The following is an 18,480-nucleotide window of genomic DNA, read 5'->3' as shown; positions in this document are numbered from 1 at the left end:
TTCAAATTGAGTTGAAGAACAGTTGTATGGAAATTTGCCTTTAGCCAGCAGGTGGTTTACCTGAACAAACTTTCATCTGTTGCTGTGGAAGTTGATAGCTTAAATAAATTCAGGGAAGAACTGGACAAGCTTTTGGAGCTAATGGGTGAAATGGGAATTTTTTATTTTTATATTTTTGCTGATGCCGTATAAGCTTGCTTTCTTGCATCATGTGCCATGCTAATGCTAAACCATTAGTTTATTTTATTGAGTGTTCTGGATGTAGAATTTCTTAGTACTACAGAGTGAGTAAACAAATTGTTGCTTTTAAACTGTGGAGTTAAGTACTATTAATTAATTTAATCTAATTTTAAATTAAATTAAAATAAATTTTATAATATTTTAAAAATTAAATTTCTAAAGTATGACCATATGAATTTTAGAGCAGTGTTTCCCAGCCTTTTGAATTTGTAGACCACCTCATCCATCCTTCCAAGCCCTGGTGACCACTTCATCAGTTCTTCCAAGGAATTGGGACCACCTCATTTACTCACACTTGCCTGCTTACTTTATCTATGTTTAACAAAAGTAGTCAATTGGTAATTCTGCTTTAGTTCATCACTTTCAAAGATCAGTATGGCCAAGAAGTAATAGGGCAGTTATGTTAAGGGAACTACTTACTTTATCTATGTTTAATAAAAGTAGTTACTTGGTAATTCTAGTTTAGTTCATCACTTTTAAACTTATACAGGGTATCCCAGAAGTAATAGGGTGGTTATTTTAAAATTTATTTTTTTATTTTTATTATTAGTTGTACAACAATCAGCAATCACTACAGTTTTTATTTACAAGACAAACAAAATTTATTACAACATTAGTTCAAAGTGCTGGTCATTCACTTCAATATGTTTTTCAATTTTTTTTTTTTTCACAAAGTAGGACACCTTTTAACACAAATCTTTACTAATTTCTGTGCAGACATCAACAGTTCACTGTTTTAGTTGCTGGATATTCCTGGGTTTCTGAGTGTAAACCACATTTTTTAAAATGCACCAGAGGAAGAAATCTGGAGGAGGGAAAAAAATAAAATTAAAAAAATTAAATAATTGCCCTATTACGTCTCGGATACCTTGTAATAATAACAGTTATTATACAGGGTGTCTCAAAAATATTGGTACAAACGTTTAGGGGAGGTAGGCACATCTAAAGGAATGTGAATCGCATAGGAACTCATAACTGGAAACGTCACCGTAAGTCAGTACACGGCGCTGTTCATCAGTTCGCGAGAGGGAAAATTTCTGATTTACTCATTCAAGCAATAGTTGCCGCACGAAGAGCATGCATTGATATACGAACTGTGAGCTGGCAGACATGCACCTAGTGTATGGATTAGCAGAGGGCCCACATGGTGTACACCCCATGCGGCACAACATCGCTTCGCAATAAATGTGTGGGCAGGTATGGTCGGTGACTGCTTTGTTGGCCCATACCTGTTACCATCCCGCATGAACTCCACTAAATATCGGATCTTTCTTGAACAAGTTCTACCAGGGTTCCTTGATGATGTTCCAGCAAATGTGAGACGCAACATTTTGTTTCAACATGACGGGGCGCCTGCCCATTATGGAAGGTGTGTTCATGACCATTTGAACAGGCGTTTTGGGCGTTGATGAATTGGCCATGGTGGACCCGTTGCCTGCCCCCCCCCCCCCCGCATTCACCTGATTTATCGAGCCTTGATTTCTTTCTGTAGGGGGACCTCAAATCTATCGTGTATGAATCGCCTGTGGAGACGGAAATGGATCTCGTGGTGAGACTTGTCTGCGCTGCTGCTACTGTCAAAGAAACTCCAGGTGTGTTCGACCGTGTCTGCCAATCCATGCTGCGTCGGTGTCACGCATGCATGTCACGTATGCATCACGTCTCATGGTGGAACCTTCGAGAATCTGTTGTAACATCATGAAATGCATCCATCTCGTACTCCATTGTTAATATTATGTCAAATAAATGTTTGCCACTAATTACTATCTTGTGTCATTTCTGCTTCTTGTGCCTCTGCTACTACTTTCCCGTGACGTTTCTGGTTATGGGTTCCTATGCGATTCACATTCCTTTGGATGTTACCTACCTCCCCTAAATGTTTGTAGCGATATTTTTGAGACACCCTGTATACAGTACTATAAAATTCCATCAAACTATGAGGCAAGGTCCAAAATAACTAATTTTTTAACTCCCTGTGGACCACAGGTTGGTAGACACCATTTTAGAGTGTTCTTTCAGTATGTTTTAATGTTTGATCTTTTATCACTGTGTGTATTGGATTTGAGAGGTATGGCTGTTAAAAGAATCAGATCTCTCACTGTTGGTGTACAAAGTGATGTACCAACATGCCTCCTTGTCTAATTTCTTTTGACCAACTTTATTGAAAGAAATTATATAATTATAATGAAGATGATTAACTTTATTAAAAGAAATTAAATAAAACATTAAACATTTAAATAAATGGAACAAATAAACAAACAACATTTATTTAAAATTGTTTTAGTTTTGCTTCTTTTCAAAAAGATATATTAAATGATCTATGGAGTATACCCTATACATATTTATATAACACTGTACACCAACAAGGACTGCTGCTGATATTAGTGCAGTGAAAAAAGTCTTATGTTGCAGTTTAAAAAAATACATATACTATTCATCACTGTATCTTTTTATAATACTAAAATAAATGGCTTTGCAAAATGAATAATATTATATAATTTCTACCTTTATTGCAGTAAAACTACATTGTGAACAGCGTACACAATCTAGTTTTATTACAGTAAAAGGTAGAAATGTGACAGCTTTGCTTTATTGTCGTTAATGTATATATCATTTCTCTAATCTGCTGACTGTTGCTCCAGGGAACTTAGAATAATGCAAATCATATTTTGTGGTGTCTGATGATCATTATAGCATTTAGATATCTTTTTCTGATTTCCATATTTGTGCTCTCACATGATTGAGATTTTAGATACCTTCGAGAGTTCAGAGGAAACTGCATTATTCCAACAATTTTTAGTATATATGCCTGAATTGCTTATATTAGGGATATTAAATGACTTAGTAGTACTAGATCTTAATATTGTCGTTTTCTTAGTATATTATTAGAAATATATGAGGGAGAATCAGTAAGTCACAAAGGGAACAAAAAAATGAAGCAAGAAGGAAAACAAACCTAAACATAGCATTTATTTTTCAGCATAATAACAAAAAACATTTATACACTTGTCCCATCACTTTATCAAATTCTAGAAGTGGTTAGGCAAAACAGCAAAGACTTCTTTACTTATATAAACACTAGAAGGCGGGCCATGAATCACATTGGTCTACTAGATATACACCTAATTCTGTTTTTGCACGAACTTTTTTTACACGAATTTGATTTAACACGAATTCAAAATAAAAATTTCATTCTCTTTTTACGCGAGTCATTTTGATTTAACACGATTTCAATTAATTTTTTTTGCCTAAATTCTAAGAAAATTTTTTTTTTAATTTGTGGCATATTAGTATCATTTCTATTTTATGCGCACCAATAGATTGGATAACAGCTAGTGTGTGCGTTTTGAAACGCGTGCTTTTGTTTACCAATGTGTACGTCTAGATATCTATGAATCGTCAACGTTTTTATTGAATTTGGTGCACATCTACGGTATTTGTGCATTGTATCTTCGGAAGACATTTAGTAGTACGCTCTATTTCAAAGTGAAAGAATCTTTAGTGAAATTTGTGCACATAAAAATTTATTAATTTTGCCGATAGTCAATAAATTATAAGTTTACAAATTTTTCATACCTTTTTTTCTTAATTATAACTGAGATATTTTTCGGTAGCCCTTATATAATGTCGAATAATTCGCCTATTACCAAAATGAAAAGGAAAGCGATTTCTTTGGAACTTAAAATTCAAATTTTAGATCGTCTTGCAACTGGACAAGGGGCTACATCTGTAGGAAAGCATTTTGGTGTACATGAAGCTACCGTAAGAACTATTAAGAAAAATGAAGCTGCAATTAGGAAGTCGGTATGTTCTGGAACAAAAGTAAGTGTTAATTCATCATCATATACAAGAGATATTGTCAAGGAGAAAATGGAAAAGGCTCTGGTAATATGGATAGAAGACCAGTCACAAAAAAAGTACCAGTAGATGGAAATGCCATCAAGCAAACAGCACTAAGAATTTACAGACAGATTAAAGAAAAGGAGCCAAGCACTTCATCTCAATTAAACAGAAAGTATGAATTTTCTGCGAGTACAGGTTGGATGACAGGGTTTCTTAAAAGGAATACTCTTCATAATATAAAAATTAAAGGTGAAACTGCATCTGCAGATGAATCGGCTGCTAAAGTATTCTCGCAGGAACTTGCAAAAATTATTGAAGATGGAGGATACACTCCTGATCAAGTGTGGAATGCAGATGAAACTGGTTTCTTCTGGAAACAAATGCCGAACAGAACGTATGTAGCCAAATCGCAGAAAACTGCTGGTGGTTTTAAGGTAGCTAAGGATCGTGTGACCTTATTATTTTCCTCTAACGCTTCAGGAGATCGTATGTTGAACTCACTGCTGGTAAATCGAGCCCTAAACCCACGTTCAATGAAAGGTGTAGATATCAATAAACTGCCTGTTCACTGGATGGCAAACAAGAAGGCCTGGGTGACTACTGCTATCTTTATAGAATGGTTCAACAAATGTTTCGTCCCAGAAGTCAGACGTTATATGAATTTGAAAGGTCTCGAATTTAAAGTTCTTCTGATTCTTGATAATGCACCCAGCCATCCTGTCTTGGAACACCCAAACGTACAAATTTTATTTCTGCCACCTAATACTACATCTTTGATACAACCAGTAGACCAAGGTATAATTGTGACAATTAAAACATACTACGTAAAACGAACATTCTAACATGTTTTGGACAAACTGAATGATGAAACACTAACAGTCATTGATGTGTGGAAGAAATTCTCAATTATGGATTGTATCAATCAAGTTGGATTAGCGTTAACTGAATTAAAACCAGCAACTTTAAATGTGTGTTGGAAAGCGGTTTGGCCACAATGTGTAAAAAGCAAAGATCCCATCATCCTTAATACGACCGCATTTCCCAACATCATTACAATGACACACAAAATTGGTGGAGAAGGATTCGATGATCTATCGTTTGAAGATATTGATGAATTGTTAACCGACAAAGCCCTAAGCGAAGATGAAATATTAGAGATTGTCCTTGGGACTCCTTATCCCACAGAACATAGTGATAATGAAGAAAATGATCCTGTTCTAAATGCAGATTTAATAAAAGAAGGTCTGGAACTGGCCAGAAAATTAGGTAATCATTTTGTCAAACATGACCCTAATGAGGAATGCGCTGAGAAGTTTCAACTTGAACTGAAATTGTTGATAGCCTCTTACAGAGAATTATATAACGGCCTAACCAAAACACGAACACAACGATTAATAACTGAATTCGTTCGTAAAACCGGTGAAACATCAGCACCAGAGGAGACTCGTGCTGATTTTGCTCAAGAGATCACAGAAAGAATTTCATTAATAGAGGAAGAAGATGATGTCCACAACATTTCTAGTGATAGCAGTGATATTCCAGTCGTACGCAAACGTATGCGCCGTTTATTATCAGAAAGTGAAAACGAATAAAATTTTGTTATGTGTAAAACAGATTTTTTTTGTTCATGAAGAATTCATTTCATATGCATACAAATTTACTTTAATACATTTTCATTACATATTATTACATGTGTATTTTGTTGAAATAAAATAATAAGCTTAAAAAGAATATTTTTATGTGTTTTTTTTTAAATTATTTTTACTGATTTTTTAGATCCGGAACCAATCTTCTTTTCTTCCATAAATACAATGTATTTTTTTACACGAATTTTTTTTACCCGTATTTTTCAGGAACGTATCTATCGTGTAAAAACAGAATTAGGTGTAAATGGTTTAACTATTAATGAACCTGCCCAGGTTGCTTGACAAATGAATAGGTATTTTGTACAAAGGGTACTAGGAAAGTTTTGCAATATGACGCAACAATGAATCACAGGAAGCTGCTTGTTGCTGCATGTTGAGACATGTTCATACGTGCATAGTAGCCGCCGCGCCAAGTCGATGGGCTCAGTTATTCATTAGTAGTGAGAGTGTAAAGTGCTTGCGATGGCATCGTGGTCACGAAATGAGATAAGGACAGTTTTGCGGTATAATTTCATGCGTGGTTTAACCATAGACCAGTGCTTAGAAGAAATGACTCTTGCACTAGATGATGATTTTCCACATCGTACAACGATATTCAGGTGGTATAGAGAATTCCAAATGGGAAATTTCACTCTGGAGGATTCTGAGAGGCCGGGAAGGCCACGAACGTCAGTTACGGAGGAAAACGTTACTGCTGTGAGGAAAATGCTTGATGAAAACAGGCGAGTGACCTACCAACAGATAGAGGATACTTTGGGCCTAAATGCACCACCAATTCGTTCGAGTCTGCAAGATCATTTGCACGTGAAGAAACTTTGTTCTCTCTGGGTGCCGCATCAACTGACTGAAGAGCAGATGACACGACGTGTGACTTGGTGCCGGGAGATGTTAAAAAAGTTTGATAAGGGACAATCTCGGTATGTGAACAACATCGTGACAGGTGACGAGACTTGGCTGTACTATTACGATCTGCCGACCAAGGCTCAAAACAAAGTTTGGGTCTTTGATGATGACGACACACCCGTAATTGTCAGAAAATCCCGATCTGTAAAGAAGAAAATGATAGCTGTATTTTTCAAATCGAGTGGAATTGTGGAACGTGTCATTTTGGACACGCAGAAGACAGTCACAGCTAAGTGGTATACTGAACAATGCCTGCCTAAAGTCATTGGATCTATGAAGAACCTGCGGCCAAAGTCAAGAATGGACACCTGGTACCTCCATCACGATAATGCTGCAGCTCACCGCGCCAAAGCCTGCACCGAAAATTTGACCACGACAGGACTGAAACTTCTCGAGCACCCTCCCTACAGTCCAGACCTTGCTCCCTGCGACTTTGCACTGTTCCCGCATGTGAAAATGAAGCTAAAAGGGAGGTGGTTTTCCAGTGATGAGGACCTTCTACGGGCTTGGGACAACGAGTGTGCTTTACTCTCTAGTGAAACTTGGCAGAACTGGTTTAAAGATTGGTTTCGGAGGATGGAGAGGTGTATTGAATGTAGAGGAAATTACTTTGAAAAAATTAAATAAACAAAGCTGTATTGCAAAACTTTCCTAGTACCCTTTGTATCTACATTCACACTTGAGGAATTTTTTAGGGAAGGGGATACCAGAAGTATATCAGGTTCTGAAAAGTAAATATAGTTATTGCCTCATCAATTAATAAAAACTTTAAAGAACATTTAATAAAGCTCTGTAGTGTTATATTTGCTCTAAACTTAGTTGTTTAATTTAATTACAATGTTTATTACTCCTCTTCCATGTACTTTCAAGTCTGTCTCTTTTCTCTCTCTCTCTCTCTCTCTCTCTATATATATATATATATATATATATATATATGTATATCTATCTTACATAACAATACAAACAAAGCATACTCAGCTAATATTACTGCATTAAAACTACATTTAATATATGAATTTTTTTTCCCATACAATATGCATGGAAAAAAGATTATCAGATTTCTCTATGTTCGATTTTAATTAAATTTGGGATGGCTTGACAAATATCATTAAAAGACCCAAATATAAAATTTCACAAAAATCCATCCACTGGGAGTCCCTGTTTTACAAGTGGCAGATGGACAGAGAGACAGATGGTGAACAATGTGAAGACAATAGATGCAAATGCCATTCCCTAAGAAAAACTTATAAAATAAGAGAAGGCCAACAAGATTAGTGAATGGAACAAAGGGTTGCTCTTAAGTTTTGAAAATTACGGTGTCCGGAGACAGGCATCTGTGAGGTGATCTGATTGAAGTGTATATGGCCTTGAATGGTTTGAGCAAGCTCAATGCTGATGGGATTCTTCCTATTGCCAAGATTAATTGCCTGAGGGGACATAAATTCAAATTGAGGAAAGACAGTTGTAGAATAGATGTGCAGAAATTTGCCTTTAGCCAGTGGGTGGTCGATTTTGGGAACAAACTTCTATTTGTTGTTGTTGTTGTTGTTGTAGAAGTGGACAGCTTAAATAACTTCAAAGCAGAACTAGACAAACATTTGGAGTGAATGGAATGGTAAAATGGGAAGGTTTTTTTTTGGCTGATGCTGTATAAGCTTGCTTTCTTGCATCATATGCCTCTACTAATGCCATTGCACCTAAAAAGTCAGCTGTGATGGATGGGATCTATCCAGTTATATTAAGGAGGCAGCAAACCTTTATAATTATGAGAGCATCCTTGGATTCAGAGGAGTTCCCCGTGGATTGGAGATGGGCAAATGTATCCCCAATTTAAAAAAGGGAGTCAAAGGATGACAGGAGTAATTACAGACATGTTAGTCTGATTTTTGTTCCATGGAAAATAAGGCTATCACTAGTTAAAGAGGTAATGTCGGACCATCTAGATAGAAATGCAGTTATACAACAGTTACAGCATGGATTTGTTAAGGGGCAGTGTTGTCTAACCAATCTGAATGGATAAGAATGAGGCAAAGGCCCATAAAACTGTTATTATTACCTTCCCTACTAATTGGAACTGTTTTCTTTGATGGAATGAACTAGGCCACTTCAGAGCACAAAAAAAAGTGCTTTATACCATATTGGAATGTTCTACTGCCTATTGCTGAAAACTCTTAGTTGTTTATTTCGTATTTATGAAGCTGCATTTACTTGTGACTTACTGACTTCCAGTCATATTAATTATCTCCTGATGCATCATTTTCAAAATCTAGACATCTAGACCAGATTTCAGTTATAGCTCCAACACAGAATGGTTTTGTTAAGAGGAAGTCTTGTCTGAGCAATTTGATTGGATATTATGATGTGGTCACAAAGGAACTGGATGCAAGGAATAACTTTGATATCATATATTTGGATCTTAGAAAGGCTTTTGATACTGTTGCACAAATTGGAGCAGTGTGGCATTGAAGGCAAATTGCTGCTATGGATAAAGGGATGGTTGAGTGGGAGAAGACAGAGAGTGGTAATCAACGGAAACTGCTCTTCATGTACTAATGTTATTAGTGGAGTCACTCAGGGTTCAGTGTTGGGTCCATTGTTGTTTTCTGTATTTATTAATGATATTGATGATGGTATATTATGCTTAATGTCCAAGTTTGCAGACAATATGAAGGTCTGCATATGGGAAGCAGTAAACCTAGTGTAACCTATTAACTGTGTGGTACTACACTGGCAGTGGTAGAGAATGAAAAGGACCTGGGGGTAATTGTGCAGGCAAATATGAAGTTTTCTGAGTAGTGCAGATGGTCTGCAAGAATAGCTCATGATGTCTTGTCAATGATATACAGGAATTTTTCTAGCAGGGATAAGGAGATGATTATCCCCTTGTATAAGGCAATAGTCAGGCCACACCTTGAGTACTGTATACAGGTCTGGAGACCTCATTTTAGGAAGGATGTAGAGCTGCTGGAGCGAGTGCAGAGAAGGGCAACAAGATTAGTGAATGGAACAAAGTGTTTCTTTTATGAAGAAAGGCTTAAGTTTTGCAAATTAGAGTGTCTGGAGACTAGGCACCTGCAAGGTGATCTGATTGAGGGGTGCCTCCATAGCCAGGTGGGTAGGAGCAGCAGTGCATAGCACACGCTTCTTGATTAGACCGGGGTTCGAGCCCGTGACCACCAAATACCGAGGATGCGGAAAGGTCAGGGAATGACCACTGCATATCCCCGGAGCAATATGGCCTTAGTTGCTAATGCTCCTAAAAACCAAATAACAATAACAACAATCTGATTGAGGTGTATAAAGCCTTGAATGGTTTGGGCTTGTTCAGTGCTGATGGGATTCTTCCATTTGGTCAGAATAATTGCCTGAGAGGACATAAATTCAATTTGAGGAAAGACAGTTGTAGAATAGATGTGTGGAAGTTTGCCTTTAGCCAGTGTGTGGTTGATTGTTGGAACAAACTTCCATCTGTCGTTGTAGAAGTTGAGAGCTTAAATAGATTCAAGGTAGAACTAGACAAACATTTGGAGCAAGTGGATGGGTGAAATTAGAAGATTTGTGTTTTTTTTGGCTGATTTAAGCTTGCTTTTTGCATCAAGTGCCTTTACTAATGCTAATCTCATATTTGAAATTTGTTTCTTTGTATAGTGTACAATGTTTATATAAAATTATTGTATAATGACCATTTATTTGTACTACTAGGTACCACTTCATTTAAGAAGAAATTGGGAGAGCTTTTATTTGGAGTTTTTGATGATCGCAGGATTGCTTGTATATTTTATTAATTTTGTTGCTGGTCGAAACAAAAATCAGAAATTAGCAATAGCTTGGTTCAATTCTCATAAACAGCTTTTAGAAACTAATTTTACCTTGGTTGGTAAGTAGCCAATAATTTCACAATTTGTTGGTAAGAATTAAATGAAAAAAATATTGCTGACTTCTTCAAAGAAAAACTTATAAAATTAAACTTTGATTTATTTAACACTGTTTTAAAAGTTTTATGGTTGAACACTGGTTGCTGTTTTATTTTTATTGGATTTAATGATGAGGTGGGCCATCTATTTAAAAATTACTTATTACTATAATAATTATAATTAGAAACAGTAGGTGTTGTTATCAAATTAAAGTTTGATAACAACACCTAAGAATGTAGTTTCCTCCATTCTCCAACAAACAGTGAGTTTAAATGAAGGGTGAGAATTTCAGTTGAAATGAAGAGTAAAAAATTTCATTACATTATCACACTATTATATTGGATCTACTAATAGATCTCCCCTCCCCTTTCAGGTACCAAGTGATTAAAGCTTTATACAACCCAAATATCAGTAATTAAAGTTTATTAATTCTTGTATTTATCAGATATGCACTAAAGTAAGTATAATAACTACACTAAACAGCCACTTTATTAAGTACACCTATCCTTTTCATGAAATGAAGCATTAATGGCATCATATGTTCACACCATGCAGTATGAAGCAGGTGGGCAGATATGTTCAGATTGTTGTATTTATGCAATTCTGTCCAAAAATGGACAGGGTGAAAGAAATAAATAGCTTTAAAATGTCAAGGTAGTTGACACCTAGATAACAATATGAGTATCTTGAAAATTGCAAGCCTGTTTTCAAGTCACAGTCATAAACTCCACGTAAGACTGTGTCTTGTGTGTTGAAATTGCTCCAGTAACCAAGTAACATCCACCCAATGGCAATCCTGTGGTCAGAAATTGCTCATTGATGCAAGAGGCTAATGGGGGCTGACAATACATTTGTTCAGGGTAACAGGCTACAGTCAGTCAAATAACAACTCACTGCAACAGTAATAATCAAAGACATTTCAGAATACACAACTTGTATCTTGCCACAGATGGGGTATTGCAGCCAGTGGTCACACTGGGTTCCATTTTGTAGTCATTGGCTGCAGTTTGAAAAAAAAAACAAGAAATCATGGTTCCTTAGCCCACTACAGGGGACTCAGCAACACCAATGCTGGGCAGACAGGAGGTTGGAAAAATTTTGCTTTGTCTGACAAATCCTAGTTCCTGTTGTTTCACTCTAAATAGAAGGATCAGAATGTAGCAAAAATGGCATGAATCCATGGACCCATAGGTCAACAGCACAAGTTGTTGGTGATGATGCACATTATTTCCCCCCCCCCCACTACCAATGAAGCAAAATTTGGATGCCATGGGTTATCTATAAATTGTGTCCAACCTGGCTGCAAATTGTGGTCCTTGTTTCATGCTAATGGAAGGACCAGAATATGGTGAAAACACAATGAGTCTATGGACCCATACTATCTTATGTCAACATTGCTGGCTGGTTGTAACGGTGTAATGAGCATTTTTGTGGTGGACATTGAGCCCCTTGATACCAGTGGAGCAACATTTGGTTATCTGGAAATTGTTTCTGACCAGGCATATCCCTTCATGGTTGCTGCATATCCATCTTCTGTGAATGGGTTCTTCCAACAGGATAGTGCTCCATGTTATGCAATCAGAATTATGTAGAACTGGTTCCAAAGGGAATTCAGTGTACAATAGTAGCTACCTCACAGAAGGCTGAACTAGACCTCGATGCAGTTGAATACCTGTGGGACGAGGTGAACAAGCTCTGCAGAGGGAGAGATTCACAACCATCAAATTTGCAACAGCTGTGGAAAGCAGTTGAGTTCAGTATTGACCAGAATCCCTGTGGCACACTTTTGGCACTTTATTGAGTCCATGCCATGATGAATCTAGGGTGTTCTTAGATTTAAATGGAGAACCTATTTGCTGTTAGGTAGATGTACATAATAAAGCAAAATAAATTCATGGTTTTCCATCCATCAAGTTTAACACTGGCCGTAGGATTCAGGCAGTTTACAGACAAAAACACTTTTATGAGGAGTACAATAGGCTGATTATAGGTAGAACGAATATCTCCCTCTCACCCAGTCAAACTTTTTAAACATGACCCCATTCACAGTTAGCACAGTGGCTGTGAATACTTTCCTTCTAAACTCTGTTTGGCTAGGGTTGTGTTTAATTCAAGGAAGAAGGAACTTTTATGAGCCTTTTTTTATGGTTCCTGTCATCAACACAGGTCTGAAATGTCAAGTTTCTCAGATAATTTTGTTTGGGCCAGGTTCTAATGACAAGGCTAGACTTGTTTTTGCTTTCATGGCAAATCACTTTAGTTAACAAATATAAAATAAGAAAGTTTACATTCTGATCAAAAGATATTTGTGGGGTACATGTTTTAAAGAATGAACTTAACTTAAATTTTATTCTAATAGCTATGGTGACATAGCTGTTAGAACAAAATTCAAGGTTAGAACTTAAATCTAACTTTGAATTAGTTAGCACAGGTAAACCATGCATCGTGATATTAAAATTTTATGACATGCAGTTTTCAGACACTTGTTAGCTTCTTAAATCCTTTGGATACAGTTATTTTCAAAGATATTATCCCTATATTGTCCTCATGGCCTGAGTTATTTTTGTAAAAAAGTTCACATTTTCTGAAAATGTAAGAAAAATGCTATGAAAAATATTTTAGATTTTATTTTTGATACCGACGTGGAACATATTTTATTAAGTCCAAAATATTTTACTAGATTACTAGTACAGCGGAATCTCGTTAATACAAAGTGCAAGAGACCTAAATTTTCACGTTTTGTAATAACAAGGTTTGTAGTAACGAGGTCCCCCAAAAGTGTCAAATTTTTTTTTTTTTTTTGGTACCTACTGTATATCTAAGATAAATAATAATAATATCAAAAATAAATTAATAAAATAAAATATTTTATTTTATCAATTTATTTGTCTAAAATACAGTAATAGGAATAACATTTTTTAAAGATTTTATTTTATTTGTGAGATAAACTAAGAGAAAGCAATATTAGCATTAGTAGAGGCATATGATGCAAGAAAGCAAGCTTATTCAGCATCAGCCAAAAAAAAAAAAAACACACCACTCCCATTTCACCCCTCCGTTCATTCGAAATATCTGTCCAGTTGAGCCTTAAATTTGTTTAGGCTATCAACTTCAACAACAAATGATGGAAGTTGGTTCCACCAACCAACCACCCACTGGCCAAAGGCAAATTTCTGCACATCTATCCGACATCCGTCCTTCCTCAATTTGAATTTATGCCCTCTGGGGTGATTATTCTGAGCAAGAGGAAGAATCCCATTGGCATTAAGCATGCTCAAACCATTCAAAGCCTTATACACCTCTATCAGATCACCTCCCCGGTGCCCAGTCTCCAGACTCTGTAATTTGCAAAACTTAAGCCTTTCTTCGTAAGAGCAACCCTTTGTTTCATTCACTAATCTTGTTGCCCTTCTCTGTACCCGTTCCAGCAGCTCTACAGCCCTCTTGAAATGAGGCTTCCGGACCTGTATACAGTACTCAAGATGTGGCCTAACCATTGCCTTATACAAGGGAATAATCACCTCCTTATCCCTGCTAGAAAAATTCCTGTATATCATTGACATGACACCATGAGCTACTCTTGCAGCTCGTCTGCACTGCTCAGAGAACTTCATATCTGCCTGCACAATTACCCCCAGGTCCTTTTCATTCTCCACCACTGTCAGTGTAGTACCGCAGAGTTGATACATTGCTCTGGGGTTACTGTTTCTCATATGTAGTACTTTACATTTGTCAATGTTAAACTTCATTTGCCACCTCTCAGCCCATCTGCTCAACCTTTCCAGATCCTGTTGCAGCAGCATAGCATCAGTAGTATCCTTAACAACCCTGCAAACCTTTGTATCATCTGCAAACTTGGACATTAAACTTGATATACCATCATCAATATCATTCATAAACACCGAAAACAACAACGGACCCAACACTGAACCCTGAGGAACTCCACTAATAACATTAGTCCACGTTGAGCAGTGTCCATTGATTACCACTCTCTGTCTTCTGCCACTCAACCATCCCTTTATCCATAGCAGCAATTTGCCTCCAATGCCACACTGCTCCAATTTGTGCAGCAGTCTTCCATGTGCAACAGTATCAAAAGCCTTTCTAAGATCCAAATATATAATATCAAAGTTATTCCCTGCATCCAGTTCTTTTGTTACTACATCATAGTATCCAATCAAATTGGTCAGGCAAGACCTGCCCTTAACAAAACCATGCTGCATCTGAGCTATAACTGAATTCTTGTCTAGATGATCCTGCAGTGCTTCTTTAACCAGTGCCTCCATTAATTTTCCTGGAACAGAAGTTAAACTAACAGGTCTATAATTACTTGTGTCAGCCTTTGATCCTCCTTTGTGAATTGGGGTTACATTTGCACATCTCCAGTCTATGGGTACCTCCCCTGAGTCCAAAGAAGCTCTCATACAAAGGGTACTTGGAAAGTTTTGCAATACAGCTTTGTTTATTTAATTTTTTCAAAGTAATTTCCTCTACATTCAATACACCTCTCCATCCTCCGAAACCAATCTTTAAACCAGTTCTGCCAAGTTTCACTAGAGAGTAAAGCACACTCGTTGTCCCAAGCCCGTAGAAGGTCCTCATCACTGGAAAACTGCCTCCCTTTTAGCTTCATTTTCACATGCGGGAACAGTGCAAAGTCGCAGGGAGCAAGGTCTGGACTGTAGGGAGGGTGCTCGAGAAGTTTCAGTCCTGTCGTGGTCAAATATTCGGTGCAGGCTTTGGCGCGGTGAGCTGGAGCATTATCGTGATCGAGGTACCAGGTGTCCATTCTTGACTTTGGCCGCAGGTTCTTCATAGATCCAATGACTTTAGGCAGGCATTGTTCAGTATACCATTAGCTGTGACTGTCTTCTGCGTGTCCAAAACGACACGTTCCACAATTCCACTCGATTTGAAAAATACAGCTATCATTTTCTACTTTACAGATCGGGATTTTCTGACAATTATGGGTGTGTCGTTATCATCAAAGACCCAAACTTTGTTTTGAGCCTTGGTCGGCAGATCGTAATAGTACAGCCAAGTCTCGTCACCTGTCACGATGTTGTTCACATACCGAGATTGTCCCTTATCAAACTTTTTTAACATCTCCCGGCACCAAGTCACACGTCGTGTCATCTGCTCTTCAGTCAGTTGATGCGGCACCCAGAGAGAACAAAGTTTCTTCACTTGCAAATGATCTTGCAGAATCGAATGAATTGCTGGTGCATTTAGGCCCAAAGTATCCTCTATCTGTTGGTAGGTCACTCGCCTGTTTTCGTCAAGCATTTTCTTCACAGCAGTAACGTTTTCCTCCGTAACTGACGTTCGTGGCCTTCCCGGCCTCTCAGAATCCTCCAGAGTGAAATTTCCCCTTTGGAATTCTCTATACCACCTGAATATCGTTGTACGATGTGGACAATCATCATCTAGTGCAAGAGTCATTTCTTCTAAGCACTGGTCTATGGTTAAACCACGCATGAAATTATACCGCAAAACTGTCCTTATCTCATTTCGTGACCACGATGCCATCGCAAGCACTTTACACTCTCACTACCAATGAATAACTGAGCCCATCGACTTGGCGCGGCGGCTACTATGCACGTATGAACATGTCTCAACATGCATCAACAAGCAGCTTCCTGTGATTCATTGTTGCGTCATATTGCAAAACTTTCCTAGTACCCTTTGTAATTATGGCTAGGGGTTTGCTTACTTCCTTTGCTGCCTCCTTTAATATAACTGGATAGATCCCATCCACCCCAGGTGCCTTTTTTATGTTTATCCTCAACAATCTCTCCTCCACTTTCCTCTCAGTTATTACAAAATCATCTAGCTCACTGCCAATGTCTACTTTACCTACGTCATTCTCCTTCCTGAATAACTCCTCATGCGTGAATGTAGATGCAAAATACTCGTTTAGATTGTTAGCCACCTGAGCAGGATCCTCAACTGTTGAACCATCAATATCCAGTGGACCAATCTGATTCATCCCTTTCCTTCTTGAGTTTAAATAGGTAAAGAACTCTTTTCTGTTTTTCTTTGCATCCTTTGCCAAAGATTTTTCGTAGTGTGCCTTTGCCTGCCTAATCTCCTTTGTGACTTGGTTACAGACCAACTTATATCTATCATAGGCTTCCATGTCGCCCATTAATTTGTATGTATTCCATGCATTTTTCTTCTCTGCCACATGTCTCATTAGTTCATCTGACAACCATTTAGGCCTAAACCTTGAACAATATTTCTTAGTTGGTATGTAAAGCCTGGTAGCTTCCAAGATTAGTTCCTTAAATGCTTCCCATTTTGAGTTTGCTGTTGGTAACATCATCAGTTGGTCCCACTGTATAGAATTTAAATACTGTCTCAGACCACCATAGTCGCCTTTACGAAAACAAAAACCCTTCCCTTTACCTCTGATGGTAGTTACCTCCTTGAGTAAATCCCACTTCAACACACTGTGATCACTGCCACCTAGTGGTTCATTTATCTGCAGATTCTTAATGCACGAAGAATCACTACTGATAATCAGATCAAGAGTATTGCTCCCTCTTGTTGCCTCACGAACATGCTGATTTAGAAAACAATCATCCAATAAATCCACAAAAGCCTGGCTAGTGTGTAAGTGACCAACCCACAAATTCCAGTCAATATCTGGGAAATTAAAATCTCCCATTATAAGACTCTCTGATTTACTGGCCCACTCCATTTCCCTGTACAATATCTTATTATACTCATCAGAGTCATTAGTCCTATAGCACACTCCTACTCTCAATTTTGATTTCCCTATGCTTATGTCACACCAAACTGACTCGACACTGCCCTGTCCATCAATGTCGACTGGCTTCACTTCCTTGGATTTTATGTGTTTCTTAACTAATAGCATAACTCCTCCTCCCCTCCTGTCCTGTCTATCCTTTCTATACACATTGTATTCCCCAAATTCCAGTTCCGTATTCCTTATATCTGTGTGACACCACGTCTCTGATATCCCAACAATATCTGCCTTTGATGTTTTGAGCAATACCTCAAATTCATCAAATTTCTTTACCAAACTCCTAGCATTGGTGTACACGCAAGTATGCATGCACCTGTTTCTATTCTTAGCTACCCTAACACAACCCATGTGTTTACTTGTACCGCAATGACTCCCAGCAGCCTCTGAAATATCCTGCATCTTGTTTTTCAGGCTTCTGCTCATTTCAATAGAAGCAGTGCAAGAATCACTTCCACCTCTGCCAGTGGCTACTGTTAATCTATTAGTCCTTGTATCCCCCCCAACTAGCAGTTTTCCGACCCACCTAACACTGCCTCGACAGCATCAGCAAAAATTCTTGTACCCTTTCTATTTAAGTGTATCCCATCCCTGTAGAAGCAGTCTCTCCTGTTAACAAGTACAGACCAGGCTGAAAAAAATTCTATCCCTTGAGCCTTGCACAATCCCTCCAGGGTCGAATTGATCGACAAGGCTCTCATCATATACTCCCTCCTATCGTGTCTGGAAATTAAGGGAAATAAAAATATTGTACAGTACATATTTTGTTATATGCAATATTTTAGTATCATAGTAAAAAGAATTACAATCTTAATATAAAAGGAGACATACAAACCATTAAGTTTTCAATAAATTAGTCTAATTTAAAGAAAAAATCCAATGTTGTTTGCACAGTTTTTGTCCTATATGCGTTTTTAACTACAGCACAGACGTTATCAAATGCAATAGTTGTTTCTGTATCAGTGTTACTGCAGGCCAACACATTCTCTGTTATGTTCAATGCATTTTTGGCATCTTTTTTTAGATGGTAGTGTGTGTGCGTGCGCGTGCGTGTGCGTGCGTGCGTGCGTGTGCGTGCTTCTTCACTTTTGCTGTCGCTGGGTATCAAACATCATTTGTTTGATACCCAGCAGCTCTTCTGTTGTTGGCATTGCAGTGGTAGCAA

General features: G+C 37.7%; 1 protein-coding gene across 5 annotated transcripts in view; it reads left to right on the top strand.

The window, feature by feature from the left end:
• Positions 1–18,480, top strand: part of LOC150079459 (PAT complex subunit CCDC47) — a 264,969-nt gene that overhangs the window by 82,443 nt on the left and 164,046 nt on the right. For all 5 annotated transcript variants that reach the window (XM_090383780.1, XM_090383779.1, XM_090383781.1 and 2 more), the window contains one exon: positions 10,335–10,509. In XM_090383780.1, coding sequence (XP_090239906.1) covers positions 10,335–10,509 — 175 coding nt within the window. The remainder of the gene's footprint in view (positions 1–10,334; positions 10,510–18,480) is intronic.

Source organism: Mastigoproctus giganteus, chromosome 10 (genome assembly GCF_048544385.1).
Source record: "Mastigoproctus giganteus isolate SK-2022 chromosome 10, ASM4854438v1, whole genome shotgun sequence".
Lineage (NCBI taxonomy): Eukaryota > Metazoa > Arthropoda > Arachnida > Uropygi > Thelyphonidae > Mastigoproctus > Mastigoproctus giganteus.
This window is presented reverse-complemented; position numbering and strand designations above follow the sequence as displayed.